The sequence below is a fragment of the Hyperoodon ampullatus genome (genome assembly GCF_949752795.1).
Source record: "Hyperoodon ampullatus genome assembly, chromosome: 14".
NCBI lineage: Eukaryota > Metazoa > Chordata > Mammalia > Artiodactyla > Ziphiidae > Hyperoodon > Hyperoodon ampullatus.
Genome location: NC_136927.1, coordinates 53,108,774 through 53,134,648, shown reverse-complemented (window position 1 = coordinate 53,134,648; position 25,875 = coordinate 53,108,774). Strand labels below are relative to the sequence as shown.

The 25,875-nt window shown below is 57.4% G+C and overlaps 2 protein-coding genes across 4 annotated transcripts; one reads left to right on the top strand and one right to left on the bottom strand.

Moving 5' to 3' along the window:
• The first annotated feature begins 7,325 nt into the window (after positions 1-7,325).
• GNB2 (G protein subunit beta 2) lies at positions 7,326-12,543 on the top strand. Of its 2 annotated transcripts, XM_079718390.1 has the most exons (10): positions 7,326-7,463; positions 9,723-9,868; positions 10,083-10,121; positions 10,238-10,344; positions 10,655-10,718; positions 10,802-10,964; positions 11,059-11,125; positions 11,466-11,667; positions 11,770-11,986; positions 12,065-12,543. In XM_079718390.1, exons 2-10 carry the CDS (start codon positions 9,812-9,814, stop codon positions 12,169-12,171), a joined length of 1,023 nt encoding a protein of 340 aa, XP_079574516.1. In that variant the 5' UTR covers positions 7,326-7,463; positions 9,723-9,811; the 3' UTR covers positions 12,172-12,543. The 2 variants fall into 2 exon arrangements, with proteins under 2 accessions (XP_079574516.1, XP_079574517.1); XM_079718391.1 differs by lacking the exon at positions 7,326-7,463 and having other exon boundaries at positions 9,712-9,868.
• Positions 12,544-15,141: 2,598 nt separating this feature from the next.
• Positions 15,142-21,753, bottom strand: GIGYF1 (GRB10 interacting GYF protein 1; the record flags this gene model as incomplete). Of its 2 annotated transcripts, none has more annotated exons than XM_079719636.1 (24): positions 15,142-15,194; positions 15,284-15,413; positions 15,501-15,664; positions 15,750-15,910; positions 16,007-16,191; positions 16,434-16,661; positions 16,741-16,893; positions 16,987-17,069; positions 17,200-17,300; positions 17,434-17,550; positions 17,635-17,735; positions 17,854-18,020; positions 18,139-18,310; positions 18,526-18,626; positions 18,711-18,848; positions 19,315-19,423; positions 19,553-19,806; positions 20,040-20,210; positions 20,428-20,468; positions 20,826-20,934; positions 21,047-21,158; positions 21,300-21,395; positions 21,496-21,625; positions 21,719-21,753. In XM_079719636.1, the coding sequence occupies 24 exons, from the start codon at positions 21,751-21,753 to the stop codon at positions 15,142-15,144; spliced, it is 3,111 nt and encodes a 1,036-aa protein (XP_079575762.1). The 2 variants fall into 2 exon arrangements, with proteins under 2 accessions (XP_079575762.1, XP_079575763.1); XM_079719637.1 differs by having other exon boundaries at positions 16,007-16,188.
• Between the last annotated feature and the right edge of the window lie 4,122 nt (positions 21,754-25,875).

Sequence of the window (25,875 nt, the reverse complement as noted above, 5' to 3'; positions counted from 1 at the left end):
CACACGTTCACACATGGCACTCAGCTAACCCAGCTTTAGTTTCCTTTCCCTCTCCCTCTCTTTTCATCTGTTCTTCTCAGGAGTTATTTATCAAGCAAGTAGATTTTCCCCTCATAGGCTCCTAGGTCCTTCTTGGCTCCTGGCATGAGGCCATCTCCACAGCAGTTTTGAAAGAGAAGGTGAAGGAGTGCCTCTGACAGCCTGGCTCAGCTGAGAGACTCTTATGTGAGCATATGGGTAGGTGTGTGCCTGTACGTATGTGAGTGTGTCAGCATTCGTGTGCATATGCTTATGTGCATGTGTTGGGGGCACTCCCACCTACTTGTTTAGGGGTGGGGGGCAATAAGACCAGAGATAGCATTGGAAGAGGGTTCTGTGTGATGGCGGGCCGAATGTCCCTGAAGGTTCTCAGCTCATCAGATACTCATTCTGTAAGGGACTCCACCCTTCCTTAGCCAAAGGACAGATGGTTTGAACTGGCTCATCCGTTACCCACTGGCGACAGTGGCATTTCACATGCCCAGGGTTGGTTCTGAGCCCAGGCCTGGCTCCCCAGACTGGAGGCTTCAGTGGGAGGGGTGAGCTGATTCAGGAGTTGGGAAACAGAAGTATCCCAGAGTGAGCCTAGGTCAGTCATTGTCCTCTATAAATTGAGGCCTGGATGAATTGGAACAGCCCCTTAACCTCTCAGCGCCTCATTTCTTCATCTTTCAAAATGCTGAGGTGAGAATTAAAGGAGAACACTGGAGGGGAAAGTGATTCTGTTCACGGTCTGCACCTCTCCTTTTTGTTGACATTGAATAATGTTGCTTCACTTCCCTTGTAAATTCACCTCGCCAATTCCCACTATCCCCTCCCCCATCCCAGTCAGGATCTCAGATTCAGAAACTACCCCAGTCAGGGGAAACCTTACTGATCACAGACACAACTCCTAGATTTTATAGGGGTTTCCCCAGATAGAGGCAGGGCCCTGTCTTGGGTCACACAGCCCACTGGGGCAGAGCCAGGACTAGAACTCACATCTCTCATCAGCCAGTTGACAGATGACCTTGTTTCATAACACCTCTGTGTCCCTCTGCAAGCTTCACTGTCCCCATTTGTAGGACAGCTGGTGGTGAGGACTCAATCTGATGCCAGAATCAAGTTCCTGGCTAAGAGCTGGGCACACAGGGCTATTCAGCAAACACTGGGTCTTAAGAAAATCCCTAGGGCATTTTTGAGGCTTTAATATTATTATCCATTTATTCATAGAAATCTGTAGTCTATCTGATAAAATGACTTTTCCACTCATGGTTGGTAGAAAAGCTAAAGTCAGCGAACTACCAACTAGACCTGATTTACCGCCCAGTCAACTGTGGCCAATTTCCATTTGTCATAGGATCTGACATGATATTCTATTGCATGATGGAAGTGGTTAAGGTAAAGTTTATTAATATATTTCATTCATCCATTCATTGATTCAACAAACATCTTTTATGCCTACGGTGTGCCAGGCATTGTACAAGGTATGGGAATACTAAGGTGCATAAGATATATCCCTGCTCTCAAGGAGTCTTGGTGCAGTGGGGAGCTCAGACATGCATGAAAGTGGGGTGAAATGGAGGCCCAGAGGAGGAAGGGGCTACCTGTCTCTGAGAGTCCAGGGAGGCTTCTAAAAGTGAAGTTTGAATTGTGAAGGATAAATAGGGGTCACTGGTGAACAAGGTGGGAAAGGTCTTCCACCCAGGGAACAGTGTGAGCAAAGGTCCATACGTGGAAATAGGAGAGTTGGAGATGAGCTGGTGGCAGAGACCAGCGTCAGAGGAAGATGAAACTAGAAAAATAGTCAAAGACTGACTTGTTGGGCTTCCCTGGTGGTGCAGTGGTTGAGAGTCTGCCTGCCGATGCAGGGGACACAGGTTGGTGCCCCCGTCCGGGAAGATCCCACATGCCGCGGAGCGGCTGGGCCCGTGAGCCATGGCCGCTGAGCCTGCGCGTCCGGAGCCTGTGCTCCGCAATGGGAGAGGCCACAACAGTGAGAGGCCCGCGTACCGCAAAAAAAAAAAAAAAAAAAGACTGACTCATTTATGCCTGAACGCTGTTTTTACTTAGCAAACATTTGCTATGTGCCAGGCACTGTATAAATGCTTTACAAATATTAAGTAATTTAGTCCTCATAATGACCTGATCATCATCCCCATTTTGCAAGGGAAACAGAAGCATGGAGAGGTAAATGACTGGCCCAAGTTCACTCAGCTGGTAAGGGACAGCTGAGATTTGAACTGTGGCATGTGAAGAGTATTGGTCCTGGGGAAAATGTTGCCATACTTCTATGCATTTCATAGATGTTCTCCAGGTGCCTGATAGGCATTGGGAATAAAATGGCTCATATAATTTGATGTGACTCTCACTGAGTTTAATGTCTATTTTAGAAGATGGATGATTAAACAATTAGCTCAATAAAGTCATCTGGAGGTTCTCACACTGGCCAAACCTGAGCACCTGGTAATGACATTGAAGGTGGTAAGACCATGACCCCCAGACCCCACACCTTGGATAGGATTTGGCATCTTGTTTGGGTCTATTCATTGCTTGGTGAGCTCTCACCCAGACCTCTTCCAGACAAGCCAAGTGCCCTGGCTTCCCAGGGAGCCCCTAGTGCAGGTGGCAAGTGCCCAGAAAGAAAGTCCAGTAAAGACTGCAACAGGCACGGAGCCAGCACTGCAGTGGGGCACAAACAGTGATGTAGTTAGGGAAGCAATATTTAAACTAAGACTGAGAAAATGAAAAATTTCCCAGCTGACAGGAAGTAGAATTGGAATGTGGGGGTGGAAGGCATTCTTAATAGAGGGGAAAAGACCCAGCCTCTGTGTCTTGCAAAGAAGTTTGGCCCTTCTCATGGAGTCAGTGGGGAACTCCTGCATGGTTTTGAACAGCAAAGTTATACGATCCAACTTGCATTTTTAGAAAGATACCTTCTGGCAGCTATTTGGTAGGTTGATTAGAGAGGGACTATCCTGAAAGGCCAGGAAATAGGCAAGAACCAAGGTAATAGCAGCTGGCGTACAGTAGAACGGATAGATTTAAGCAATATTGGAGAGGTAGCACTGACAAGATGTATTCACTGATGACGTAGACTGCTAGCCTTACATCAATAGCCATCTCCCTCCTTTCTTTTCTTTTTTTTAAAAATAAGTTTATTTTATTTATTTTTGGCTGCATTGGGTTTTTGTTGCTGCGCGCGGGCTTTCTCTAGTTGTGGCGAGTGGGGGCTACTCTTCATTGTGGTGCGCGGACTTCTCATTGCAGTGGCTTCTCTTACTGTGGAGCACGGGCCCTAGGCGCGTAGGCTTCAGTAGTTGTGGCTCGCAGGCTCTACAGCACAGGCTCAGTAGTTGCAGCGCACAGGCTTAGTTGCTCCGTGGCATGTGGGATCTTCCCAGACCAGGGACTGAACCTACGTCCCCTGCATTGGCAGCAGATTCTTAACCACTGTACCACCAGGGAAGTCCCCCTTCTTTCTTTATGAGCAATGTTTTAACTGGGTATATGGCTACAGACTACATTTCCCAGCCTTCCTTGCATCTGGCCAACTTCTGAATAGAAGTTAGTGGTGTCCTTAAACAGGAAAGAACTTGTGCTTCCATGCCACACCCCCTCCCAAGTGATGGATTCAGATGCAATAGTGGGAAATACCTGGGCCACACTGGACACAGAGATGGAAGCCACAGGTTGAGGATGGCTGAGATGCCCCACAGTCCTGGAGGATCTATTCTGGGGTTGTCACTTAAGCCACTGAATTTTGGGGACTCTTTGTTCTAGCAGCTTGGACTATAGCCTAACTAACTGACCATCTTTTGGATATGGGGAATGAGGGGGTGAGAAGCTCCTGGGCAGATCGTGGTGCTGTTAACTGGGCCAAAAGATTCAGAGGAGAAGTAGGGTTGGGTAGGATGGGGTGGGGTGGAAGAGGATTACTTTAATTTTGAATATGTTGAATGTGAGACATCTGTAAACAGTGATGTGCAGTCACTGTTTTAACAATCAACTCTTCGGGGAAGGGGAATTTCGATCTGAAGCATTTGCTGACTTCCATGGTGTAAATACTCTCACCACAACGATTACAAGTTACTACTATCAACATGACATCATTGAACAAGGAGTTGGGAAGAGAGGTATACAGTGGCCTCTTGTGAGCTGGTCCAAGCTAGCACGAGCTGACTCCAGTGCACCACTGTCCATGAACATCCAGGTGGAGATGTTCAGTCTGAAGTTGGACAGACACCAAGTCTGCACATGGAGACAGAGATCTGAGAGTGATGAGCAATTAAGGGGTAATGAAAGTCCCAGTAGTGATTGGAGTCACCAGTGAATAACATGGAGAGTGAGAGGAGGAGGCTAAAGCTGGGATCCTGAGAAAATCAATGTTTACAGAGTGTCCTGAAGAGGAGGAGAAGGCTGAGGAGAAGCCTGAGAAAGAACAGTCAGAGGGAGGAGGAAGTGTCCCATGACCCACCAGGGCCAGGTTTTCCACATGTGCTCCAGGGCTTCTGCCTTTTCAGAGAGATTGTTCATCCTCTGGTCATCCCCTCCCTGTCTCTATCTTCACCTCTCTCTCCTCTCTGTCCTTCTCATTATTATCTTTTTTTTTTAATAAACAAGGTTTTAATTTTTTAAAATAAATTTATTTATTTATTTTTGGCTGCATTGGGTCTTTGTTGCTGCACACGGGCTTTTTCTAGTTGTGGCGAGTGGGGGCTACTCTTAGTTGTGGTGTGTGGGCTTCTCATTGCAGTGGCTTCTCTTGTTGCGGAGCACGGGCTCTAGGCACAGGGTCTCAGCAGTTGTGGCTCACGGGCTCTAGAGCACAGGCTCAGTAGTTGTGCCGCGTGGGTTTAGTTGCTCCACGGCATGTGGGATCTTCCCGGACCAGGGCTTGAACCCGTGTCCCCTGCATTGGCAGGCAGATTCTTAACCACTGTGCCACCAGGGAAGCCCTTCTCATTGTTATCTAAACAAGCTCCAGGAGCTCCCATCAAAACACAAATTTCTTTACTCCACAGTCTCCTCCCATTGCCTCCCCACCTTTCTATACCCCCTCCCAGCCAAGATTCCCAAAGCCTTGACCACCTTGGTCGTCTCCACCACCTCATTTCTCACTTGCCCTCAGCCCACTGCAAGCAAAGCATCCATTGCAAATGCTCCAGACCAAGCCAGCAGCAGCCTCCACGGTAGTCAATCCTATGCCCTCTTTCCAGTCCAGCCTTGTTTCACCTCTCTGCAGCATTCAGCACAGTGTACCATTCCTTTTTTGGAACAGAATTTTCCAAAAATTCTGTTGGGTTCCAGAATTCCACGTTCTCCTGATTTTCTTCTTAGCTCTCTGGCTTCTCCTTTGGCAGCCTGTTCTCCTCTGCCTGACCTTTAAATGTTGGAGTTCCTCAGGGCTTGGTCTTAGGCCATCTTGTCTTTTCCCTGAACCTCTTTATGATTTCATCTGCTCTAAAATGCCACTCATTCTCAAGGCTCTATTCCAACCCAGACTCGTGCTGAACCCCAGACCTGCTTCGACAGCCACTACTGAGCATTCTGCCTTGAACCTCTCCTAGGCACCTCAAGCTTAACACGTCCCAACTTAAAACTCTTGATCTTCTTCCCCAAATATATCCCCTTCCAACTGCTCTGCTCTCAGTAAATGGCACTTCCAAGCTTCCAGTACTAATAGTTATTTCCATGGTTGTCTACCATCTGTCTCCTCTGTAGATTGTAAGCTCCCTGCAGCCAGAGGAGGGTGCACAAATTCGAGGTTGTATCACCAGGGCCTACGACAGTGCCTGATACATCTTTGGGACTCAATAAATATTTGCTGATTGAGTTAAAACAAGGAAGCATATTAGCACAGAACCCAAGTGAGAGGAAGCAGTGTCAGATGCCCTATAGAGATTAACAAAATTGGGTTCTAGTCATCGGCTGCTAGTTTTCTAAATGACTTTAGGGAAGTCACTTCGTCTATCTGTAGATTGAAACTGAAGTAAATATAAGGTCCCTTCCAAATTCTAATTGACATCTCTTATCTACTGCTAATATATCACTGAATTGGTGAGTGCACATACATGGAATTTGTGCTTAAGTAAGAATGACTTTTTTTCTTATTTTCTTTAAAAATTGGTGCTTTGACGGGAATTCCCTGGCGGTCCAGTGGGTTAGGACTCAGCGCTTTCACTGCTGGGGCTCGGGTTTAATCCCTGGTTGGGGAACTAAGATCTGCACCACCCCCCCAAAAAAATTGGTGCTTTGAAAACTATTTGTAATTCCTTCAACAGAGGTTACATGAAAAGTGTCTGTTTTGATACTTTTACTTTTAAATTTCATGAGGACTCAAAGGCTATTCATTGACTTGAACTTACCAAAACATTTTCACAATCTGTGGGGATCTCATAACAATCCAAGGTGACTTGCAGGGCAGTTAGCTATCAACAGTCTCATTTTGTAAATGTGGAAGCTGAGGCTTATACTTACATCCTCATCCCTTTAGAGGGACGGTCCAGGGGTTCATCAAGATGCTAGCACTGCACACAGTAAAGTCGATAAAGCTGCCCTGGTTCATATCTTAACTCTGCAGTCCTAGGAATCTGTTTCCACTACTATAAAATGGGAACAGTGCCAGTACTTAACTTCATAATATTGTCGTGAGCACTAAATAAGTATGGAAATCAATAAATATGAATTGTTATTACGGTGTCATGCAGCCCTGTAAAGAGTTCTACAAAAGCCCACTGAGCAACGTGGGGGCACTGACTGGGCAGGACTTTTCTCACAGCACACCTGAGTTCCCAGGGGTCGGAGCTGCCCCCACTCCTTCCTGCTCGTGTACCTTCGGAATCGCTGCCCTTTCCTCTACAGCGCTGAGGCCCGCGGGCTAGCCCTGCGCGGGTCAGGATCTCTCTAACTCCGCCCCCTAAGTCGGGGCGTGGCCTCACATGCAGGGGGCGGAGCCAGGACGAGAACTGGGGCGTCGAACCCCCCTTCCCAGTCTGGAGCCGCCCAATCCGGGAGGGTAGGTCACGTGATCATCCAGCGGTTTCACCCTCCCCTATGCCGGTACCATCTCTGCCAGTCCCGGGGGAGATGTCTTGCGCCTTTTGGGGAAGCAAAGCATCTGTTTTGGTCCGTTTTGCGTGGAAATATTGTGGAGTAATATCTTTGATGTGACAGGGTCAATATTTGCCCCTTAGGTGGTATTTTCCCTTCCGGGATCCCCCCACTAAGTAGTTGGTATCGCCCAGCCGGGCCCTGGGCGCGGCGGCGACGGCCGCGTCACTGGCGGGCGGGATCCCTCCGCTCTAGGGAGAGCAGAGCTGGACGGTGAGTTGCGGTGACTGAGGAAATCCATCCGCGTCGCCGCCGCTGCCGCCTCCGCCGCGGAGGAAGACAGGACATCCCGCGCTCCTCTAGCGACCCTTCGCAGAGTCCCACCGCCACAGGTACCTCCGCTGATAAAAGGAGTCCTCATCCCCCCCAGCCCCAAATTCCCATGGGGGAACCTCTCTTCTGTCTGTCTCCCCGGTCTGGCCTCTCGGGAGCGGACGTAACTCTCCAGACCTCCCCTCCCTTTTTCTGGCCCCGTCGCTCCCAAACCCGGAAGGGAAACTGGGGGACCCTCGCCTCCAATAACGCACGCTCTCGCTGCACCATCGGGGTTATTTTGCCTGACCCCAGATCCCAGGCCAGCCCCACCTACCTCTTGTTCCCTGAGAAGTTGGGGGTCTAAATTCGGGGATTCCTCTAGGCCCCGTCCCGCCCCCTTTCCCCACCTCTACCACCCCCTTGCCTGCCCCTGGGTAGCACCCCTCGTGTCCTCCCATTTCGCACCCCCGCCGGCATTCGCCTTGCAAAACTCCAGAATCCTCAGAGAGGCAGGCAGGGCCGCGAGGCTACCTTTCTCCTCGTGTCCACCTCGATTTGGGGTCTGCCCGTGTTTTCTGGCCCCATTACCCTAGACCGGAGACCTCGGCACCCTATTCCCTTTAGTACTCCTCTAACCCCACGCTTAGCTCCCATGCGCCCCCCCCCCCCCGCCTAGCTTTCATTTGGGCAAAATGGAGGTCGTGGGGGCCGGAGGACCAGGCCCACTGCGCTTCGCAGCGCGGCACCGGCCCGCGCCATCCAGCTGCCAGATCCGGGGACCCTCCCTTGTCCCTTCCCCTTCTCCCCGCTAGACCCGCGGAGGTGGTTGCACCCTCATTTCTCCGTGATACCCCCGGCTGCTGTATGCCCAGAACCCGGGGCCGCCTAGGGGGCCGTGGAGAGTGATCGGGATTGAGGTCTGGGAGCGTCGCCCCCGCCCCCAGCGGCTTCCTCCCGGCCTGCTTCCTTCTGCCCCGGGCGTCTGGCGTTGCCGCCCCGCCTGGGCTGCCGGCAGCTGGAGGGAAGGGGCTTTGTCCGGAGCTGGGGAAGTGGGGTGGGGGGCTTTGCCCCCTCCCTTTTTTGGAGGGGCGTCCTCTGGCACTGGCGTAGAAAAGCTGAACAGGGGGGAAATGTCAGTGGGGAAAAGGAACGCCCAGGGTACGGGGGAAGTGGGAGCAGGATGGGGGACGCCTGGGTGGGCAGAGTGCAGTGTGCATGGCCAGATCACACAGGTGTCTAAAGGGGAGGGGGGGCAGGACTCCGGGCCCTGGAGCGGAGCCAGCCAGGCCCCTGGGGCCCCGGCGCGGAGCCCGCGGGCTGAGCTCTTGGGGAGCCGGGCCGCCTGGGGCCGCCCGCTCGCCCGCCCGCCGGCACCTGGGAGAGAGCAGCTCCGCGCCTCGGGGCCCGGGACCTCTCTTTGGAGCCCTAATTACTCGAGAGCGGCTCCCACGGGCTTCCTGCGGGCGCGCCGGAGCGGGCGGCCTAGCCGCTGGAGGGAGCAGCGGCTTGGGACTGGCTACCTTGCCACCCTCGCCTCCACCCGCCGCGGGCGGCTAATGGGGCGCAGCCGTCCCAGGGATAATCCGGGGTGAGCCGTCCCGAACCTATTAGTGCCCAATCGGCTTTTCCCAAATCCTGTAAACAGCCACCCTGGCTGGTTCTGGGGAGGGGCGGGAGGCTGGGTTGGGCGGGGGCGATGGGGCCGGGGGTGGGGTCATCCACCCTACAGGTCTCAGCCGTGGATGCGGTTGCCTCGGCAACCGGGCTAGGGTGGGGGCACTTCACCAATGAGGTGCTCTCAGTCCGGGTGACGGTTGCCTAGGCAACCCCACGAACAGCCCAGCTTTCCCCTCTGGTCTCCCCCACCCCCACTCGAAGCTGGGGATGTGTGTGTGGAGGGTGTGCGGTGTATGGGGGTGAATTTAAAGAGGCACCGTCCCTTTTAAAATTAGGTGCTAGGAGGGCGGTGTCTCTGCGGGCCGGGGAGGACGCCCGGTCTGTTTTCGAAGGGACTCTCCCCGCCCCTTCCCGCACCCCAGTTCCTGCCGCGGGTGTCCCGCCCGGGCTGCTGTCCGAGGGAGGAGTTTCCCCTGCGCTTCCTCTTGAGCTTCCCGCTCCGTTTCCGGGGGGCGGGAGGAAGATTGGGGAAGTCAGCTGTTCCCCGGCTACGTCTCTCCCGTGCCAGAGGCCCGTGCTCTGTCCGGGGGACCGCGGCCACCGCTGGCGCCCCCTCCCCCTCCGACCGGTACTTACCCCTTCCGGGCCGCGCGTCAACCCCGCCTTTCCCCCTTCTTCCCCGGCGGCCTTGGGCCTGACGTCAGCCCTGCATCCCCCAGGCCTCGGGCCAGCGGCGAGGAGCTGCCTCCCCCAGCCCCCGTCCCGCGGCCCCCAGCCGCCCCCAACCCCGCCCCACGGGCCCGGCGCCATGAGTGAGCTGGAGCAACTGAGACAGGAGGCTGAGCAGCTCCGGAACCAGATCCGGGTGAGGGCCTGGCTGCCGGGCTGGGGCGGCGGAGCGGGCAGGGCCGGGTGGCTTGTGTGCACCGGGCCAGGGGAGGGGTTTGTGTGTGGGTGGTGGTGGGGTACCCTAATATCCTCCTGTCTCATCCTCTCCATTCCCCTGTTTCCTGTTCTCTTTCTTCTCCTCCTGTCTTCTCTTCGTGTTTCTCTCTGAATGGCTCTGCCGTCTCTTATAGGATGCCCGAAAAGCATGTGGGGATTCAACACTGACCCAGGTGAGATGAATCCAGGGCTGGACTTGGGTTTAGGGAAGGAGCACGGGTTGGAAGCATACTTCTCAGAGGGCCCTGCCGCCTGAACCTTCCTGAGCCCATTCTGCCTCCACCTCCAGATCACAGCTGGGCTGGACCCAGTGGGGAGAATCCAAATGAGGACACGGAGGACCCTCCGTGGGCACCTGGCAAAAATCTACGCCATGCACTGGGGGACAGACTCAAGGTGGGTGCGGCTGGGGCTGTGTGCTGAGCTGTCGTGTTTGCTTTGGGCTGAGTTTATGGCAGGTAGGGTGGGCAGGGGTAGCCTTGCACATCTGGTGCCAGAAACAGGATGCCCCTGTTGCCAAGTCTGTTTGGGAAGCCCATGACTCCCAGACATCCCCAGGGGATGGGAAACAGGGCCATACTGACAGGAGCTTCTCAGCTGCTGCCGGGAGTTGTCTCCCACCAGATGGGAGAGGGGGAAGGGTGTCCTGCCTCCAGAGGGGGCTTCCCACCCTGACCCCTCTGCGTCTCCATCCACTCTCCGACAGGCTGCTGGTCAGTGCCTCCCAGGACGGGAAGCTCATCATCTGGGACAGCTACACCACCAACAAGGTAGAGGTGGCACCTGAGGCCGGACGGGGCTAGGCTGCAGGCCCTGGCTGGCTCTGACCCTGGGCACTGCCCCTCATCCATAGGTCCATGCCATCCCGCTGCGCTCCTCCTGGGTCATGACCTGTGCCTACGCGCCCTCAGGAAACTTTGTGGCCTGTGGGGGATTGGACAACATCTGCTCCATCTACAGCCTCAAGACCCGTGAGGGCAATGTCAGGGTCAGCCGGGAGCTGCCTGGCCACACTGGTGAGAGGCGCCTGGCAAGGCACAGGCACTGTTGCGGGGTGAGGGGCTGCACTGCCTTCCCTTAAAGACCCGGCTGACCAGCCCCTTTCCCCAGGGTACCTGTCATGCTGCCGCTTCCTGGATGACAACCAAATCATCACCAGCTCTGGGGACACCACCTGGTGAGGCCCTGCCAGGGCTAGGCAGTTGGGACTCACCTACACTTCCTGCCGGGGGAGGGAGCACCGCCTCAGTGCTCAGGGGGTAGTCCCCACCCTGCACAAGCACCGGCAGAGCCCCTGTTCTGAACACTCAGCCTTTTGCTCTGGTGGCAGGAAGGAGGGGGGAGTGGGGGACCCCTCCTCACCTGGGACAGGAACAGGCTTCTGTCACCCAGCGGCTCCCGGTGCCCCTTGTGTGGAGGCTTCACTGGGCCTGGGCTCACAGGGTGGAGGGGGAGGGGAGAGGGAGTCTGTCCTGCACCCGTCTCTGATCCATTCCTTCTTCCTGTCACCCCTCCAGTGCCCTGTGGGACATTGAGACAGGCCAGCAGACAGTGGGTTTTGCTGGACACAGTGGGGATGTGATGTCCCTGTCACTGGCCCCCGATGGCCGCACCTTTGTGTCAGGTGCCTGTGACGCCTCCATCAAGTTGTGGGACGTGCGGGATTCTATGTGCCGACAGACCTTCATCGGCCACGAATCCGACATCAATGCCGTGGCTGTAAGTTCTGGGGCGAGCTGGGCTGGCCCATCTTCGCCAGGCTCCCGGCCCGGCCCTGCCCCGCCCCGCCCCCTCATCCCACTCTGGTCTTGTGTCCTGCAGTTCTTCCCCAACGGCTATGCCTTCACCACGGGCTCTGACGATGCCACGTGCCGCCTCTTTGACCTGCGGGCCGACCAGGAGCTCCTCATGTATTCCCATGACAACATCATCTGCGGCATCACCTCTGTTGCCTTCTCGCGCAGCGGCAGGCTGTTGCTCGCTGGCTACGACGACTTCAATTGCAACATCTGGGATGCCATGAAGGGCGACCGTGCAGGTGAGAGCTGGGAGCTGAGCAGGGGGTGGGCGGGGACAGGGAAACGAGGCTGGAGTCTGACGTCCCCCTCCGTCCCAGGTGTCCTCGCAGGCCACGACAACCGAGTGAGCTGCCTTGGGGTCACTGACGATGGCATGGCTGTGGCCACAGGCTCCTGGGACTCCTTCCTCAAGATCTGGAACTAACAGCCCCGACCCCAGCTGGGCCCAGGCTAGGAGGGGCCCTGCCCATGCCCACACTACAGGTCGGGAGCTCGGGGGCTGGGTGCACACCGAGCCTCCCTCCTCGGGCCGCGGGGCCTCGGGTCCCTGCTCCCCTACCCAGGTTTGGTTCCTCCCGGGGCCCCCACTGTGGAGATTAAGATGGGAATAGAATGGGGGAAGAGGAGGGGCAGAAAGCCCCCATCCTTTGGCTGCCCTGGGGTCAGGGCCTCATCCCTCTGGAGGGCCAGAGGCAGGAGGTGGAAACTCCAGGGGCTGGCTTTTTTAAAACTGGTTTTATTTTAATTTTTATTATATTTTCAGTTTTTCCATAAAGGAACCAATTCCAACTCTGTACCTGGTCTCTACCCTTGCTTGTGTCTTCCTCGCTCTGGATATCTGTCCCCAGCGGCAGACCGGCTGGGGGGACGTGGGGCTCCAAGTAGTGGGGTGGGGACTACCACTCCTCCTCGGCCGGAAGCGGAGTCACAGGTGGGAGGACCTTCTCTGGCCCGCAGGTCGCAGGTGTTCCACACACACAGCCCTCCCATTTCTAGCCTGGCCTGGTTAGGCTGGCTGACCACAGCCACCCCCTGCCTGTGGCTCTTTCAGTTCCCAACATCCCTTCCCCAAGAAACAACTCGGACGCAGAAGGGGAGAACACACACCAAGTTTTATTGGGGGGAAGCGGAGTATTTACAGAGGCAGGTAGACGAGAAGGGAGTCACACAGGTTGGGGAGATGGTGGGTACAAGGCAGACAAGGATACAGAATGACCCCTGCACCCACCCTAACCCCAGGAAGGGCGGGGGAGCAGCCGGGGCCCAGGAAGACGGGCTGGGAAAGGACAGCAAGGGGCCTGAGTCCCTGGGCTGGGGGGCTCAGGGGCTTGTAAACATTGACCACTCTCAGAAGGGGATGGGGGTGGGAGAGGGCTCCCCCTACACTTCCTCACAGGGTTAAGGCCTCTCCAGGCTCAAGGGCCCCCTAAATTCAAAGTCTCTTTAGCTGGGGGGGTAGGGGAAGGAAGAGACGGGGAAGAGTGTCATGCCCCTCCCCCTGCATTGGCTGCGGCAGGGGTGGGGGCAGTTACATTCAGTCACAACAGTACTCCCCCAACACCTCTAATGCCGCCAAATACTGGCTCGAGGAAAGGGGGAGCTGGGGGGCCAGCAGCAGCAAGACATTTCCCCCTGGCCCATCACCCCCTTATTGCTTTAGAGAGAATATTGTCTTTTCACGGACGCTAACACTGTTGAAACCAGGGAGAAGCAGGTGGAGGGAGCCCCTCCACCCCCGAGGCCAGCTTTATCCCCCAACACTGACCCAGTTGCCACTTTGGTGCAAAAAAAAAAAAAAAAAAAAAAAGTTAAAAAAATCATCTCTCTGGGGATAGATGGGGAAAGAAAACTGGGGCCACTCCCCATTTCCCCAGGGCAGGAAGGATAAATACATTCATGGAGGGGAGGCAGTGGCAGAATCTTGCCCTAATACTGCACTCTGAGCAATGAGGTCCACGGGAGAAGTTAAATGAGAAATCCAAAAGATACAACTTAAAAAAAAAAAAAAAAAAAAAAACCCAAATGGAGACAAACCCAGGTAGGTGATTGGGAATAAGTTGGTGAAGGGCAGCCTACCCCCGACCCAGGAGAGACAGACACTCCCATTCTTGACACCCCACCCTACCCAACATTTAAAAACATGAAGGGAGCAGGGAGGGGAGAGGCCGCTTGCTCCTCTCCCATTTGGTCAATGGAGGGGTCAGGGCCGAGCTGGGTGGTCCATATCCCACACAGCTGGCTGCAGGTGGGGGGCTCCCTTCTAACAGCCCCGCACTGCAACCAGAAGCCCCAAGCGGCCCACTCCCGTGGCCCCCTCGGCCCCTCGCCTACCCCCTTCACAGGAGGAACAACAGTCATTAAGTGGCGCCTCTCTCCAGCTCCTGGAGGAACTGCTCCGCCCCCACCTCTCTCTCTGGTTGAGGCAGCGGGCGCAGCAGGGGCTCGTGGCCCAGAGAATACATTCATGTGGCAAGGCAGGGAGCTGGGACTTTCAGCTTCACACCCAGGCCGGCCCCGCGAATGGCAGCGGAGGGAGAAGCCCCTCACCAGGGCCAGAGTGGAAGTTCTGCCGGCCTGACAGCCAGATGAGGTTGGCACTGCCGGCCCTCTCCCATCCACCCTGTCAGCTGGCGCAGGGTGGCAGCCTGGGGCACTAAGGCGGCCTGGCCCATTTGTGCAACTTTCCCCAGAAGCAGCAAAGCCAAGGGGCTACTTTGGCCCCCACCTCAGACGCCTCTGCCACAGTCACAGCAACAAGGGAGCCGTTCACAGCGGGTCCGGCCGGCGGGGCTGAGGGGGCCTCGCTGTGCAAACTGCTGGCACCCCAGCTTCCAGTTACCCCAGTGGCCCACCGTGTGGGGCAGGGAGGGTAAGTGCAGCCTCGGGGGCCAGGCAGGACAGGTCCGTGGGGCCTGTGTCCCCACTGCCCCAAAATAACAGTGTGTTTTTTCTTTCAGTCTCCTAACCATTTTTTTTTTTGTTGTTTTTCTTTTTTCTTAAAAAAAAAAAAAGAAAAAAAAAAGGAAAAAAAAAAAACGAAACAAAAACCTCTGTGGATCTTCCACTGTCGCTCCCCCTATCCCCAAAAGGGAAAGGGAGTGCTTAGAGTCTACTTCTTAACAATTTTTTTTTGTCTCTCCTAATGTTTTCTTCAATGTTGTTTAAAATTAAAAACAAAAACAAAACAAAACAAAAAAACCCTTCCCCCCAATCTGTAAAGTGCCTCGTGGTGGGTGAGTTAAGGTGCATCGTGTGGTTTGTAACAAGTGCTGGGGACCCTGCCCCTGCTTCCTCCTATGCTCCTCGTGGGGAGCCTGCAGGCCGGGGACCCAGGGGTCCAAGCCACTGCTGCTGCCCCTGGCCTATAGCCCAGGGTGCTGGTGGGACGGGCTGGTCAGTAGTCATCCACGCTCTCGATCTCACCAGAAGGTCCATGCAGGGAGTACCCTGAAGCCAGGGGAAGCTGGGTTTGAGCTCACCCACCCAGGCTCCTGCCCAGTGCTGAGCAAGAAGCCTCCTCCCCACTCCAAACTCACCCAAGATGCTGGGGTCCGAGTGCAGCATCAGTGCCCGCCTCTTGGCCTTGCTGCCCTCCCCAGAGCCGAGTTTGGTGCTGTGGTTGGTCTGAAAGGCTGTCTGCAGGGAGCCACTGCTCAGCCAAGCCTCCTGCAAAGCAGTGGAGAGGGAGGGGCGGCGGTCAGGGGAGCACTGGGCACCCTCACTGCCTCTGGCCAGGGCTCTGTGAAACCTCACCTGCTGCTGCTGCCGCTGCTGGCTGGCCTTCTGCTTGGCCCTCCGCTCCAGGAATTGTTTGGCAAATTCTTTGGCTTCCAGCGTGTCCCCCAGGCAGGAACGGATATAGTCATGGACGTCGTAGGGGGATTCCACCTCCTTGAGGATCGCTACAGCCATGGGCACTGAGGGGCAGGATGGGGCTGTCAGAGCCCACCTGATGTGGGTCTGGAACCCCCAGCCCGGCCTCCCGGGGAAAGCCGCCTGTACCGTCCAGGCTGCCCGTGGTGCTCAGCGTGTGTAGCATCTGCTCACACCACTGGGTGAAGCCATCCTGGGGCCGAGGGATGCCCTGGAGCAGCTTCAGCAGCTTCTCTTCCTCCTCCGTCTTTTTGCGCACAGGCCGACCTGACAGGTGGCTGTACGAGTCACTGAGCAGGACGGAGGTGAATCAGAGACAAAGACAGCAATGGGCTCAGGGGTCCCGCATCCTTCCACCCCCCAGGCCCGCAGGCCCCAGCACCCACCTGAGAGAGGGGCTGCTGCGGCTGTTCTTCAGGCCCAGGCTGCGGGCCAGGCTCCCGCTGCTCTTGAGGGTGTCCTCCCAGAGCCCCAGGCCGCTGCTGCCCCCACTCTTGTCGGGCCCGCCCCACAGCGGCCCAGCCTCAGATACCCACTGGTTCAGGGGGGTGGCGCCCAGGCCCCCGAGCTGCTACAGAGGGCAGTAAGTCAGGGCGGCCCAGGCCGGGACACACACACTCAAGAACGCTGAGTGGGAGGTTCGTTCAGGTGGCGGGGGGGCGGGTGAGGTGAGGGCCTCACAGAAGAGAGCGCCTCCAGGGTCACATGGGGACCGGTGTGCCCCCCACCCCGGGTCACCCCGGGAGCTGACCGGACGGGGTTCCCGAGGGCCCCAAGGTGCCAGCCAGCAGGGGCCAGGGGCAGCCTGCTCACCACACGGTGGTTGGGAGCCTGGGCCCGCGAAGACTCCCGAGGCGGGGGCTGCTTATGCATCTGCCGCTCGCCCTCCAGCTGCAGCTCCAGCAGCGTCTTCATGGACAGGCCCTGCTTGGCCAGGCCGGCCCACAGCGGGGGCGGGGAACTGGGCGCAGGAGGCACGGGGACGGCAGCCACTGCCTGCTGCTGCTGGAGCAGCTTCAGCAGGAGCTCCTGCTGCCGCACCTGAGGCAGAGACGCGGTGAGGGCCGGCGGGCACCCCCGCGTGGCCCGGGCAGGACGCGCGCTCGGCCGGGCCCCCCACCTGCTTGCGCCGAAACAGCTCTTCTTCTTCCTGCCGCCGCTTCTGCTCCTCCTGCTGCTGCTGCTGCTGCTGCTGGCGGCGCTTCTCCTCTCGGCGCTTGCGCTCCTCCTCCTCCCGCTTCGCCCTGAGCTCCACTTCTCTGCGCTCCTGGAACTGCAGCGGTCGACATCGGACCTGACGTCAGGCCTTCCCTGCCGTGGCCCGGTCCCCGACACCCGAGGATTCCAGCCCCAGATGCCCACTCACTTTATGCTGCAGCTGGAGATGTTCTAGAATTGGACCCTGAGTCGAAGAGTTAATTGGTATGTCCCAAAGACTGGCCTCACCGCCTGCAGGGAGCAAAGGCAGCTGTAGGAGGGAGCTCAGGCCTCAGGGTACCCACCCGCCTGCGACTGTTGGGGACAGGGAGGGGACTTCAGGACTCAGGACGGGCTGGGTGGGCAGTGGCTGGCCACACACCTGACTGTGATGAGGCTGAGGTATGTATGTCCCAGAGGGGGCCCGAGTCTGGCACTGACAGGGACCGGTTCATCGTCGGGAGCAAGTTCTGGTCCCCACCCCTGGGGAGCAAAGCACCAACACTCAGCACCCTACAGCCATCTCCAGCCCGCACACACCCCGCCCCCCGCCACGACCCGAGGGCTGTGCGCGCAGCCACGGGAAGACAGAGCGAGGACGGAGCATCCCACACACCTGGGGGGCTTGAGAGCTTGGAGCTGCTGCAGAAATGCGGTGAGCTGCTGCTGCGGCGGCGGCGGCAGGTCCCCCAGAGCCGCCTTTTCCCGGAGCGCACACTGCGGGAGCTGGCGGCTGCCGAGAAGTGGGCGGGCATGAGGTGGGCCGGCCACAGGGCCAGCACGGCCCTACTGACAAGCCCTGCTAGGCCCCCCATACCTGCCGACCAGCTGCAGAAACTGCTGGTGCTGCAGCTGCTGGTACAAGGCGGCTGCCGCCAGCTCCTGCTGCTTCTTCAGCCGCTCCTGGTCCATGTTTCCCTGAGTGAGGGCCAGAGAGTTCCGGCGGCTCTGACCTTGGCTTGCTCTGCAGCACCCGCTGCCATCCGCCAGGCTCCCACCTCCCGTCCCTGCTCTGTGCAAAGGGGGGTATGCTCACCAGCAGTGGGGGTGGTGAGGGCCCAGGGGCAAAGGGCACACGACCCCACATCTTGATCACCTCACCCAACGGCTGGAAGCCCTCATCACAGCCCCGCTTCACAAGCAGGGCCATGGAGAAATAGCCCGCCTGGAACCACTCCGCCATCTCCTGTGTCGTGAAGGGGCCTGGGCCAAGGGAAGGGGGGCTGCGGTCAGAAAGGTGCGCCAGAGGAGCCCTCGATGAGAATGGTGCTGTCCCCACGCCCCAGCAGCCCCTCCTGCATGCCCTACTTCCCACGGACACCTTGGATCTCCCCCTGCGGGTCCTTGTAGAACCACTTCCGGGCCGCGCCATGGCTGAGGGGGAGGGCGGTGGCAGCTGCAGAGTGGCGCAGGCCCTGGGCCTGGATGGCCGCTGTGAACTGCTCCTCCTCCAGGGAGCTGTCCTGCAGGGAGGCCACGAGCTTCTCCGCCTCCTGGGAACCCAGGGAGAGAGGGGAAGGCTCAACCGGCCAAGCCCAGCAACATCAGACGGGGCTGGGGCTAAGGTGGGGTGGGGTCAAGAGAGCAGGTCCTAACACAGCAGGACCGATGGGGAAAAGCCTGGAACCGGGGCAACGACAGACGGAATAAAGACTCTCTGTCCCCCCAGAGGGGAGGATCCCCAGAGCCTTCTCAGGCCCCCTCACACCTGCTGCAGGTGCTTCAAGCCTTCATCATCTTCCAGATCTCCAGGTGGGCCAGGGGGTGAACCCACCCCAGGACTCAGCTGCACTGCCCTCATATCGTCTCCTAGAAGGAGCAAAGAAGGGAAGGGGAGCATCTTCCCCACCAGCCCCAGGCTCCAGGGAAAGGGTGGCCCTGCCCTCTGGCTACCTTCAGCTGCTGGCAGGTCTTTCTCCATAGCATCATCGCCTTCCCCGTTACCTCCCCAGAGTGGGCCCAAGCTGGGCAGTGGGGATGGGGAGCTGGACTTCTCCTCCTGAGGAGGCAGTGGGGTCAGTTCCTTCCCACCTGAAAAGGAAGGGTAATTACCAGAATTCAAAACCAAAGAGCCAGAAGGCCTTAAAAATGATTTAGCACAAACCCTCCATTTGTGGCCAGAAGGGCCTCTGGGTATTGAGTCCACCCACGTATCTTTGATCAACACAACTAAGGTTCGGTGAACTGACACCACAAACCCCACTTTGCACACTTCCTCTTTTGCCCCTTCGGTAATGGACACGCATCCATATCACCGTCCAGGGCTGTACACACAATACCACTGGTTTAATACTGTGTTCAACAAGATTCAAGGGACTGTTGAAGGTCATTTTGATTCTGCTTTGATTTTTATCTGACCCTCGGCCTTTTGGACACAGCCCTGCTGTTTCCAGGCTCCTCCCCACACTGTGTCGGCACCTGCCTCCCTCCGTGCTGCCCGCAGACCCCGCTCGCTCGAGGCTGCAGGCGTCCTCCTTGCCCCACCGCGCAGGCTCACCCGCCTCAGGCCCCTCCTCGTCCAGCCCTTCGGAAGGTTCTTCCTCCTCTTCCTCCAGACCCTGGAAGTCGAGCTCCTGCTCCTCAGGAATGGGCTCCTTGGGGCCCTTCTGCACAGGTTAGGGGATATGACAGGGAGGTGAACGGCAGATGAAAAAAGGGTGGAGTGAGAGGACCCCCTCGGGGCAGGTTCCCACCAACCTCTAAGAAAAGTCTCCCCCTCGCCGCCTCGCAGATACCTTGAGAGGCAAGAAGGCCCCGGAGGCATCGAAGGTGCCCATTTCTTCATCCTCATCGTCCAGACACCACTCCGGGAGCCCATCCTTGTCGTCATCAAAGCCGTCAGGCCCTCGGCACCTCCGGAGGTGAGAGCTGCCCCCACCACCCCTCCCCTCCTCTTCACCACACCCTCCTCGATCCCCTCGCAAATCAAATTCAAACTTGCGACGCCGGTCCCCATGTTCCCGCCAGCCAGCAGAGCGGGGGCCGCCATCTGGGCAGGAAAAGTCAGAGAAGGAGAATCGGTATCCCAGTCAAGCCAGAGTCCCCACTCTTCTGCCGCCCACCGGGACCCCCGGCCCGGAACAACTGGCACTTCCGGGACTGCAATCCCACCCGCCCCGCTCCAGAACTCTCTGCTCCCTCTGCCTGGCCACAGGTGCCCACCCTCACAGGAAGTTCTCGCCGCCCGCCGCCCCCACAGCGCCCACCTGGCCCCAATCTCACCAGGGCTGGCAGAGCGCCAGCGGTCGCCATCTCGCCGGGGTCCTGCCCCAAGTCTCCAGCTGCCTTCCTCCTCTTCCTCTTGTTCCTCTCGGAGAGAACGCCAGTTCTCGCTATCTGAGCGGGCATGCTCCTTCCTCGGGCCAGCCCCTCCCTCATCAAACCCGGATCGCGCTTGGGAGCAGGGGAAGACACAGTCAGCGGGCGGCGGCCATGGACCCTGCAAGACTCTTACTATACACCTTGCTGGGAAAGAGGAGCCCAGCTCCGGGCCCTCCTGCCCCTACCACCTCCCCCAGGAAACATCCCCCAACCGGGGCCACCCAATTCAGTCCTCCCCCACCTCTTAACGACCTCAGGGCCTGGCCACCACCCTCGCCACTCTCCATACCTCCATCCCTCCTAGCCGACTTCTCAAACCGCCTCTCGCTTCTGTGGGAGGGACAGGTGTGGGTCAGAGGACAGTTCCGGGTCAGAGGACAGTTCCATCCCCAACCTGCAGGATCTCTGCTCACCTTGTCCATTCTGCCCTGAGAGGTGCAGGAGGTGGGGGGGGACGGGGGGGGGCTTGGAAGGAAGCCCAAGGGCGTGCCCAGAGAATCGGAAGGAAAAGGGCAGGGTCATAGGGGGTCATAGGGCACAGAGAGAGCTCTCTGACCAGGGCTGATCTGGTGGGTCTCCTGGTGCCCTCTGATGACAAAGACCCAAGCCTCCCTCCATGAGACCCTGGGCCCTAACCACGGGGCCCCTCTCTGCTCTGCCTCTATGCCACCTTCTCCCAGCCTGCACCTGTCATCCCAACTCTGGCTACGCTGGATCTCCCGGGGGTTTCGGCCAAAGGCCCCATCGCCTTCTTCAATGCTTCTTTGGTAAAAGCAACTGTCACCGCGGCCGCGGCCTGGAGAAGGAATGAGGTGCGCATGGGAAACCTGCCGGCTCACCCCTCCAAGTCCTCAAGACCGCAAATCCCACCGCTGCCCGCCCCAGAACACGCCATCACCCCCCTCTACCTCGGCTCCGCGTGCTGCCCCTGCCACGGGAGGCGCCACCTAGGGGGGGACCAGCCCCTTTCCCCATCAGCCTCAGCACAGCCACACTGTTCACTGACAGGGAGAAGTTTCTCTGAGGAGGGAGCCAGGGGTGGGAGTGAGGACCCAGGCACCTGACCGCTCCCACCCCATCCACAACCACAACTCCACCACCTGCCTTCCCAACTCCAGCCCCTCCATGGTGGAGACGCGGCACCCGCCGGCAGGGCCCCACCTGCTCCTCCTCAGTCAGAGGCTCCAGCGCCAGGGGCTGCAGCGGCTCCTCCTGCAGCACCGCAGCAAACTCCTTGTCTTGCAGCTCATCGGGGACCTGTCAACCGGGGCAGGAGGTATCACATGCTCCTGGGCCCTCTCCACTGCCCAAGGCCAAGCGGGCAACTGGGCCACACCCCACCCCCGCCCACCCCTACCTTGCTCTCCTTGACATAGAGGGCCAGCATCTCCTCTCGCCCGTAGCGATAGTCAGCCAGCTTGTATTTGGGCATGGCGGGGGATGGGGGTGGGGAGGCCACACTGCCGCCACTAGAAAGGGCCCTCAGCCTGCAGAAAGGGCACGAGAAGGAGAGAGACAGAAATCTGAACAGCCCTGTCCTTCCCGGCTTCTCTGCGCCACCCAAAGCACACCTGACTCACCACTCAGGCCCGAAGTTGAGGGTCTCTGCTGCCATTGTGGAGCTGGGCGTGTCCTAGAGGTCGAGGGGATGAGCAGGGGAGGGGGTACCTGGTGTTCACTCTCCAAACACCTGTGGAGACGTGGGGGACACTGGGCCTTGGAGACAGCACACCCGGAGAGCCCGAGAGGATGAGGACTAGGTGGGTACAGTAATGGGCGCTATAAGGACTCGCCTAAGCCAGCCACGTGCCACTCACACCATGAGTTAACCAAAGAGTCAAGGTGGAGGAAGGCCTGGGGGAGGGAAGGAAAACAGGCAGCCAGAACCCCTTCCAGCTTCTGCAGGGGGATGCCCTCCCTCTGGCCCAGACTCACCTGGCAGCCTTGCCCAGGGAAGCAGGTAGGGCAGGAGTCGGGCTCTCTCCAGGCAAGGGCCTGTGCTGGAGTGAACCAGGGTCCCCAGGCAACTGGATGTTGGTCTGACCAGAGCAGTGCCCAGGGAGGGACCTTCACATCTGGGAAAGATCCTTATTGAGGGGCGAAGAGAAGAAAGTGGGGTTAAATTAATGGTCAGACAGACCTCCCTGCCTCCAGCCCTCCTTCGTCTTGCATAATGAGAAGGCCCACAGCTGCCTGGAGGCCGCTGGTTACGGAGCACAGGGGACCCCAGGCCCTGCTCCTCCTCATCGCTGCCCTCGACTCATCAGGCCTCTCGAGCAGTCAGTTCACTCGGCAGAGCCCGGCGGAGGTGCTGGGGGGTGGCAGGGAATGCCAGGCACCTCCCGACAGCTCAGCACTCTCGCCAAGTGGCCCAGCATTCAGTAAAGGGGTGCCTGAGGTACACGTGGATGTTTAGGACAAAGATAACACACACACACAAACAAGCAAAAAACCCACTGGAGTCCCAAATGTTTTAAAGAGAGAAAAGGCCAGTTATTAAGAGGGTTAGAAGTTTATCTGGCAGCAAAATTACCTCTCCCCTGAAAACACTCAGGTCTGGCCGCTTGGCAGCTAGAATCCAGAGACTCAGTTTGGGGAGAGACCCGGTACAAGGGGAGCAGGGGCTATTCCAGAGCCCGAGGTGGGGCGCGCTGAAGGCCGCGGCCGGCCACTCCAGCCAGCGTGCCCAGGGCTCACTCACCAGGCCGGAGTCTACACCGAGGCCCGGTCCCTGGGATCGGAAGAGCCCGATCGCAAGGACAGAGGTCTAAGGAGGGAACGACGTTACCGTGATACAAGCTAGGAAGAAGGCTCCCTCACCACAAAGCAGGAATAAGGTCAGAGTTACTGAGGCTGACAGAAGCGGTTGTGGTGGCGGCAGCGACCCGTCCCTCTAAGCAACAGCGGAGGCGGCTCTCAGGAGGTGGCACATCCCTGGTGGTGCCAAGCAGAGGGGGGGAGGGCAGGGTCTCAGGGAGCCGTGCAAGGGCTTCCCTCACTGGCTGGGGCGGAGGCGGGACCGGAGCACCTCCACCGTTCCCATCGACTCCAAGACTCCACAACTCTGGGAAGGAAGGAAGAAGAAGGGTTTCCACCAAAGGGGCCAGGGGAAAGCGGCTCTCCTCCACAGCTGCAGCCCAGAACACGGAGCAAACTCCACGACAGACACGGGACCCACTCCCAGAATCCCAGCAACCTAGGGTGAAATGCAGCTTGAGAGACCATCCAGAGCAGGGCTGACCTCCCCCGGCACAGATGTCTCTTCTACAACAGCCTCAGCTGGCCATTTCTGGAGCTGGAGCACGCCACAGCCCACACGGCCGTCAGAGAAGACAGGCCTGTTGAAAAGCTCTTTCTGTCACTGAATTCGAGTAGGCCTCCCAGAACAGCAGAGTCCGGTTAGTTCTGTCTATCCTACAACCCTTATGTAATTTGGCCAACGAATGACTCTTGAAAACATTAGCTAAATAAAACATACCAGTCACGGAAGAACAAATATTGGATGATTCCTCTCACGTGAGATTACCAGGGGAGTCAAATTCAGAGAAACAGAGTAGAACAGCGGGTGCCAGGGCTGGGGGGGCAAGGAGAGTGGGGAGTTGTTTAACGGGGACAGTTTCAGCTGAAATTGGGCAGATGAAAAAGTTCTGGGGATGAGGTGGATGGCTGCACAACAACGTGATGAATGTATTTAACGCTGCAGAATTGTATCCTTAAAAATAACTAGGGTGGGGGCTTCCCTGGTGGCCCAGTGGTTAAGAATCCACCTGCTAATGCAGGGGACACGGGTTCAAGCCCTGGTCTGGGAAGATCCCACATGCTGCGGAGCAACTAAGCCCGTGAGCCACAACTACTGAGCCTGCGCTCTAGAGCCCGCGAGCCACAACTACTGAGCCCACATGCCGCAACTACTGAAGCCCACGTGCTTAGAGCCCGTGCTCCACAACAAGAGAAGCCACCGCAATAAGAAGCCCGCACGCCACAATGAAGAGTAGCCCCCGCTTGCTGCAACTAGAGAAAGCCCGCGCGCAGCAACAAAGACCCAATGCAGCCAAAAACAAATAAATAAAAATAATTTTTAAAAAACAGCTAAAATGGTATATGTTATATTTGACCATTTTTAAAAGGCTTGTGGGGGGACTTCCCTGGCAGTCCAGTGGTTAGGACTCCATGCTTCCAATGCAGGGGGCGCAGGTTTGATCCCTAGTCTGGGAACTAGGATCCCACATGCCGCGTGGTGCGGCCCAAAAATAAAAATAATAAAATAAACATGACTGGTAAAAAAAAAAAAAAAAAAAGGCTTAGGGGGAAAAGAAGACATTTGAGGATAGCTATCACATACTAAGTCTTCATCACTCCAAGAAAAACACCCCACTTCCTTCAAACAAACTCAGGAGAGGCTGTTCTGAGCCTCTTCCAGGCCACCCCAGAAGAGTCCCATCCTAGACGGATGGGACAAAGAGTCCTGCGAGCATGGAAAGCTGCTGCGGGGTGAGAGGACAGAAAGGGGACAACTCACCCTCCCACCCCTCCAGGGAGTGGCAAAGGCGGCTGGCCGCCGGGCGCTTCCCACTTCAGCCGTCGCCCTTCTGTCCTGGTTGCAAGGAGTGAACTGAGAAAAAGCGCTGGCTCCCGGCGTGAGAAGCAGGGAAACTGCGGAGGCGAGAGAGACAGGCAATCAGGCGAGAGGAAGTGGAGGAGCGGCCGGTGAGAAAGGTCAAGCGTCCGGGCGGGCCCAGCCAGGGGAGGCCTGGCTCCCAGAAGCCGGTGGCTGCCTGGCCCTCCAACTGCGGGCAGCACACACGCGCCCCACCGTTTCTAGCTCCAAACAGGCGTGCGTCTTTCCCACGTGCTTCGTCAAAGCCACCGCTTCTCAACTGGGGGCAACTCTGCTCCCCAGGCCACATCCGGCAATATCGGAGGACATTTGTGGAAGGTGTGACTGGGAAACGCTACTGGCATCCAGTGAGCAGAGGCCAGGGTTGCTGCTAAACATCCTACGCTGCACAGGACAGCCCTCACCGCAAAGAGTTATCTGGGCCCAGATTACCAACAGGGGCACAGTTAAGAAACCCGCCTGTGCGCCGCAGGCAGAAGGTAACCATGCCTATTGTCTGTTTATGGGGAAGAATGTAAGACAAGAGAAACCAAATTTACTCCAGCTCATTCCTGCCTCTGAAGAGCAAGGAAATCATTCCCTAATTACACTGTCCCATGAGAGAAATCTGCAATCCTGCCAGGAGGGAAATCCTCGGGAAAAGAATAGATTAAACAAAATTGTCCTAAGTCTGTCACAAACTTTGAAAGCCCAGCATTTGGATCCCCTTCCAGTGAAGGAAACAGCAGGAGGTGGCAGGCAGCGGACGGAGACAGCATCCATCCCTGGCTACCTGACCTAAGGGTGGTGTGCTTAGCCCCCACCTCTCAGCATCTGTCTGCCTCATCTATCCACACCCTGCCCCCTTCTCCTTCTCAAGCCTCAGCATACCCTCACTCCCCGAGCACCTGAATTACTGCTCTTAAAAGACTGCCCCCTGCCGGAGTCCAAGGGAGAGGACACACACTGGTCCTGGGTGCTCACAACAGGCTTGAGGGAACACGAGGGGAGCCTGTTCTCTGGGGTTCAGAACTCGCAGAAGGAAAAAATCCAGAGAATAGGCAGTCCCAGTACACACTAAGTTAAGAACGTTATTTCCTCATTCCATCACCGCGAAAATTAGCCCCAATCCAGAGCAAC

Excerpts from the sequence above, each read along its gene's own strand:
- GNB2 (XM_079718390.1), top strand. The coding sequence starts at position 9,812 with ATGAGTGAGCTGGAGCAACTGAGACAGGAGGCTGAGCAGCTCCGGAAC. Across the intron at positions 10,345-10,654 it reads CACTGGGGGACAGACTCAAG|GCTGCTGGTCAGTGCCTCCC; the intron begins GTGGGTGCGGCT and ends ACTCTCCGACAG. Across the intron at positions 10,965-11,058 it reads GGAGCTGCCTGGCCACACTG|GGTACCTGTCATGCTGCCGC; the intron begins GTGAGAGGCGCC and ends CCCTTTCCCCAG.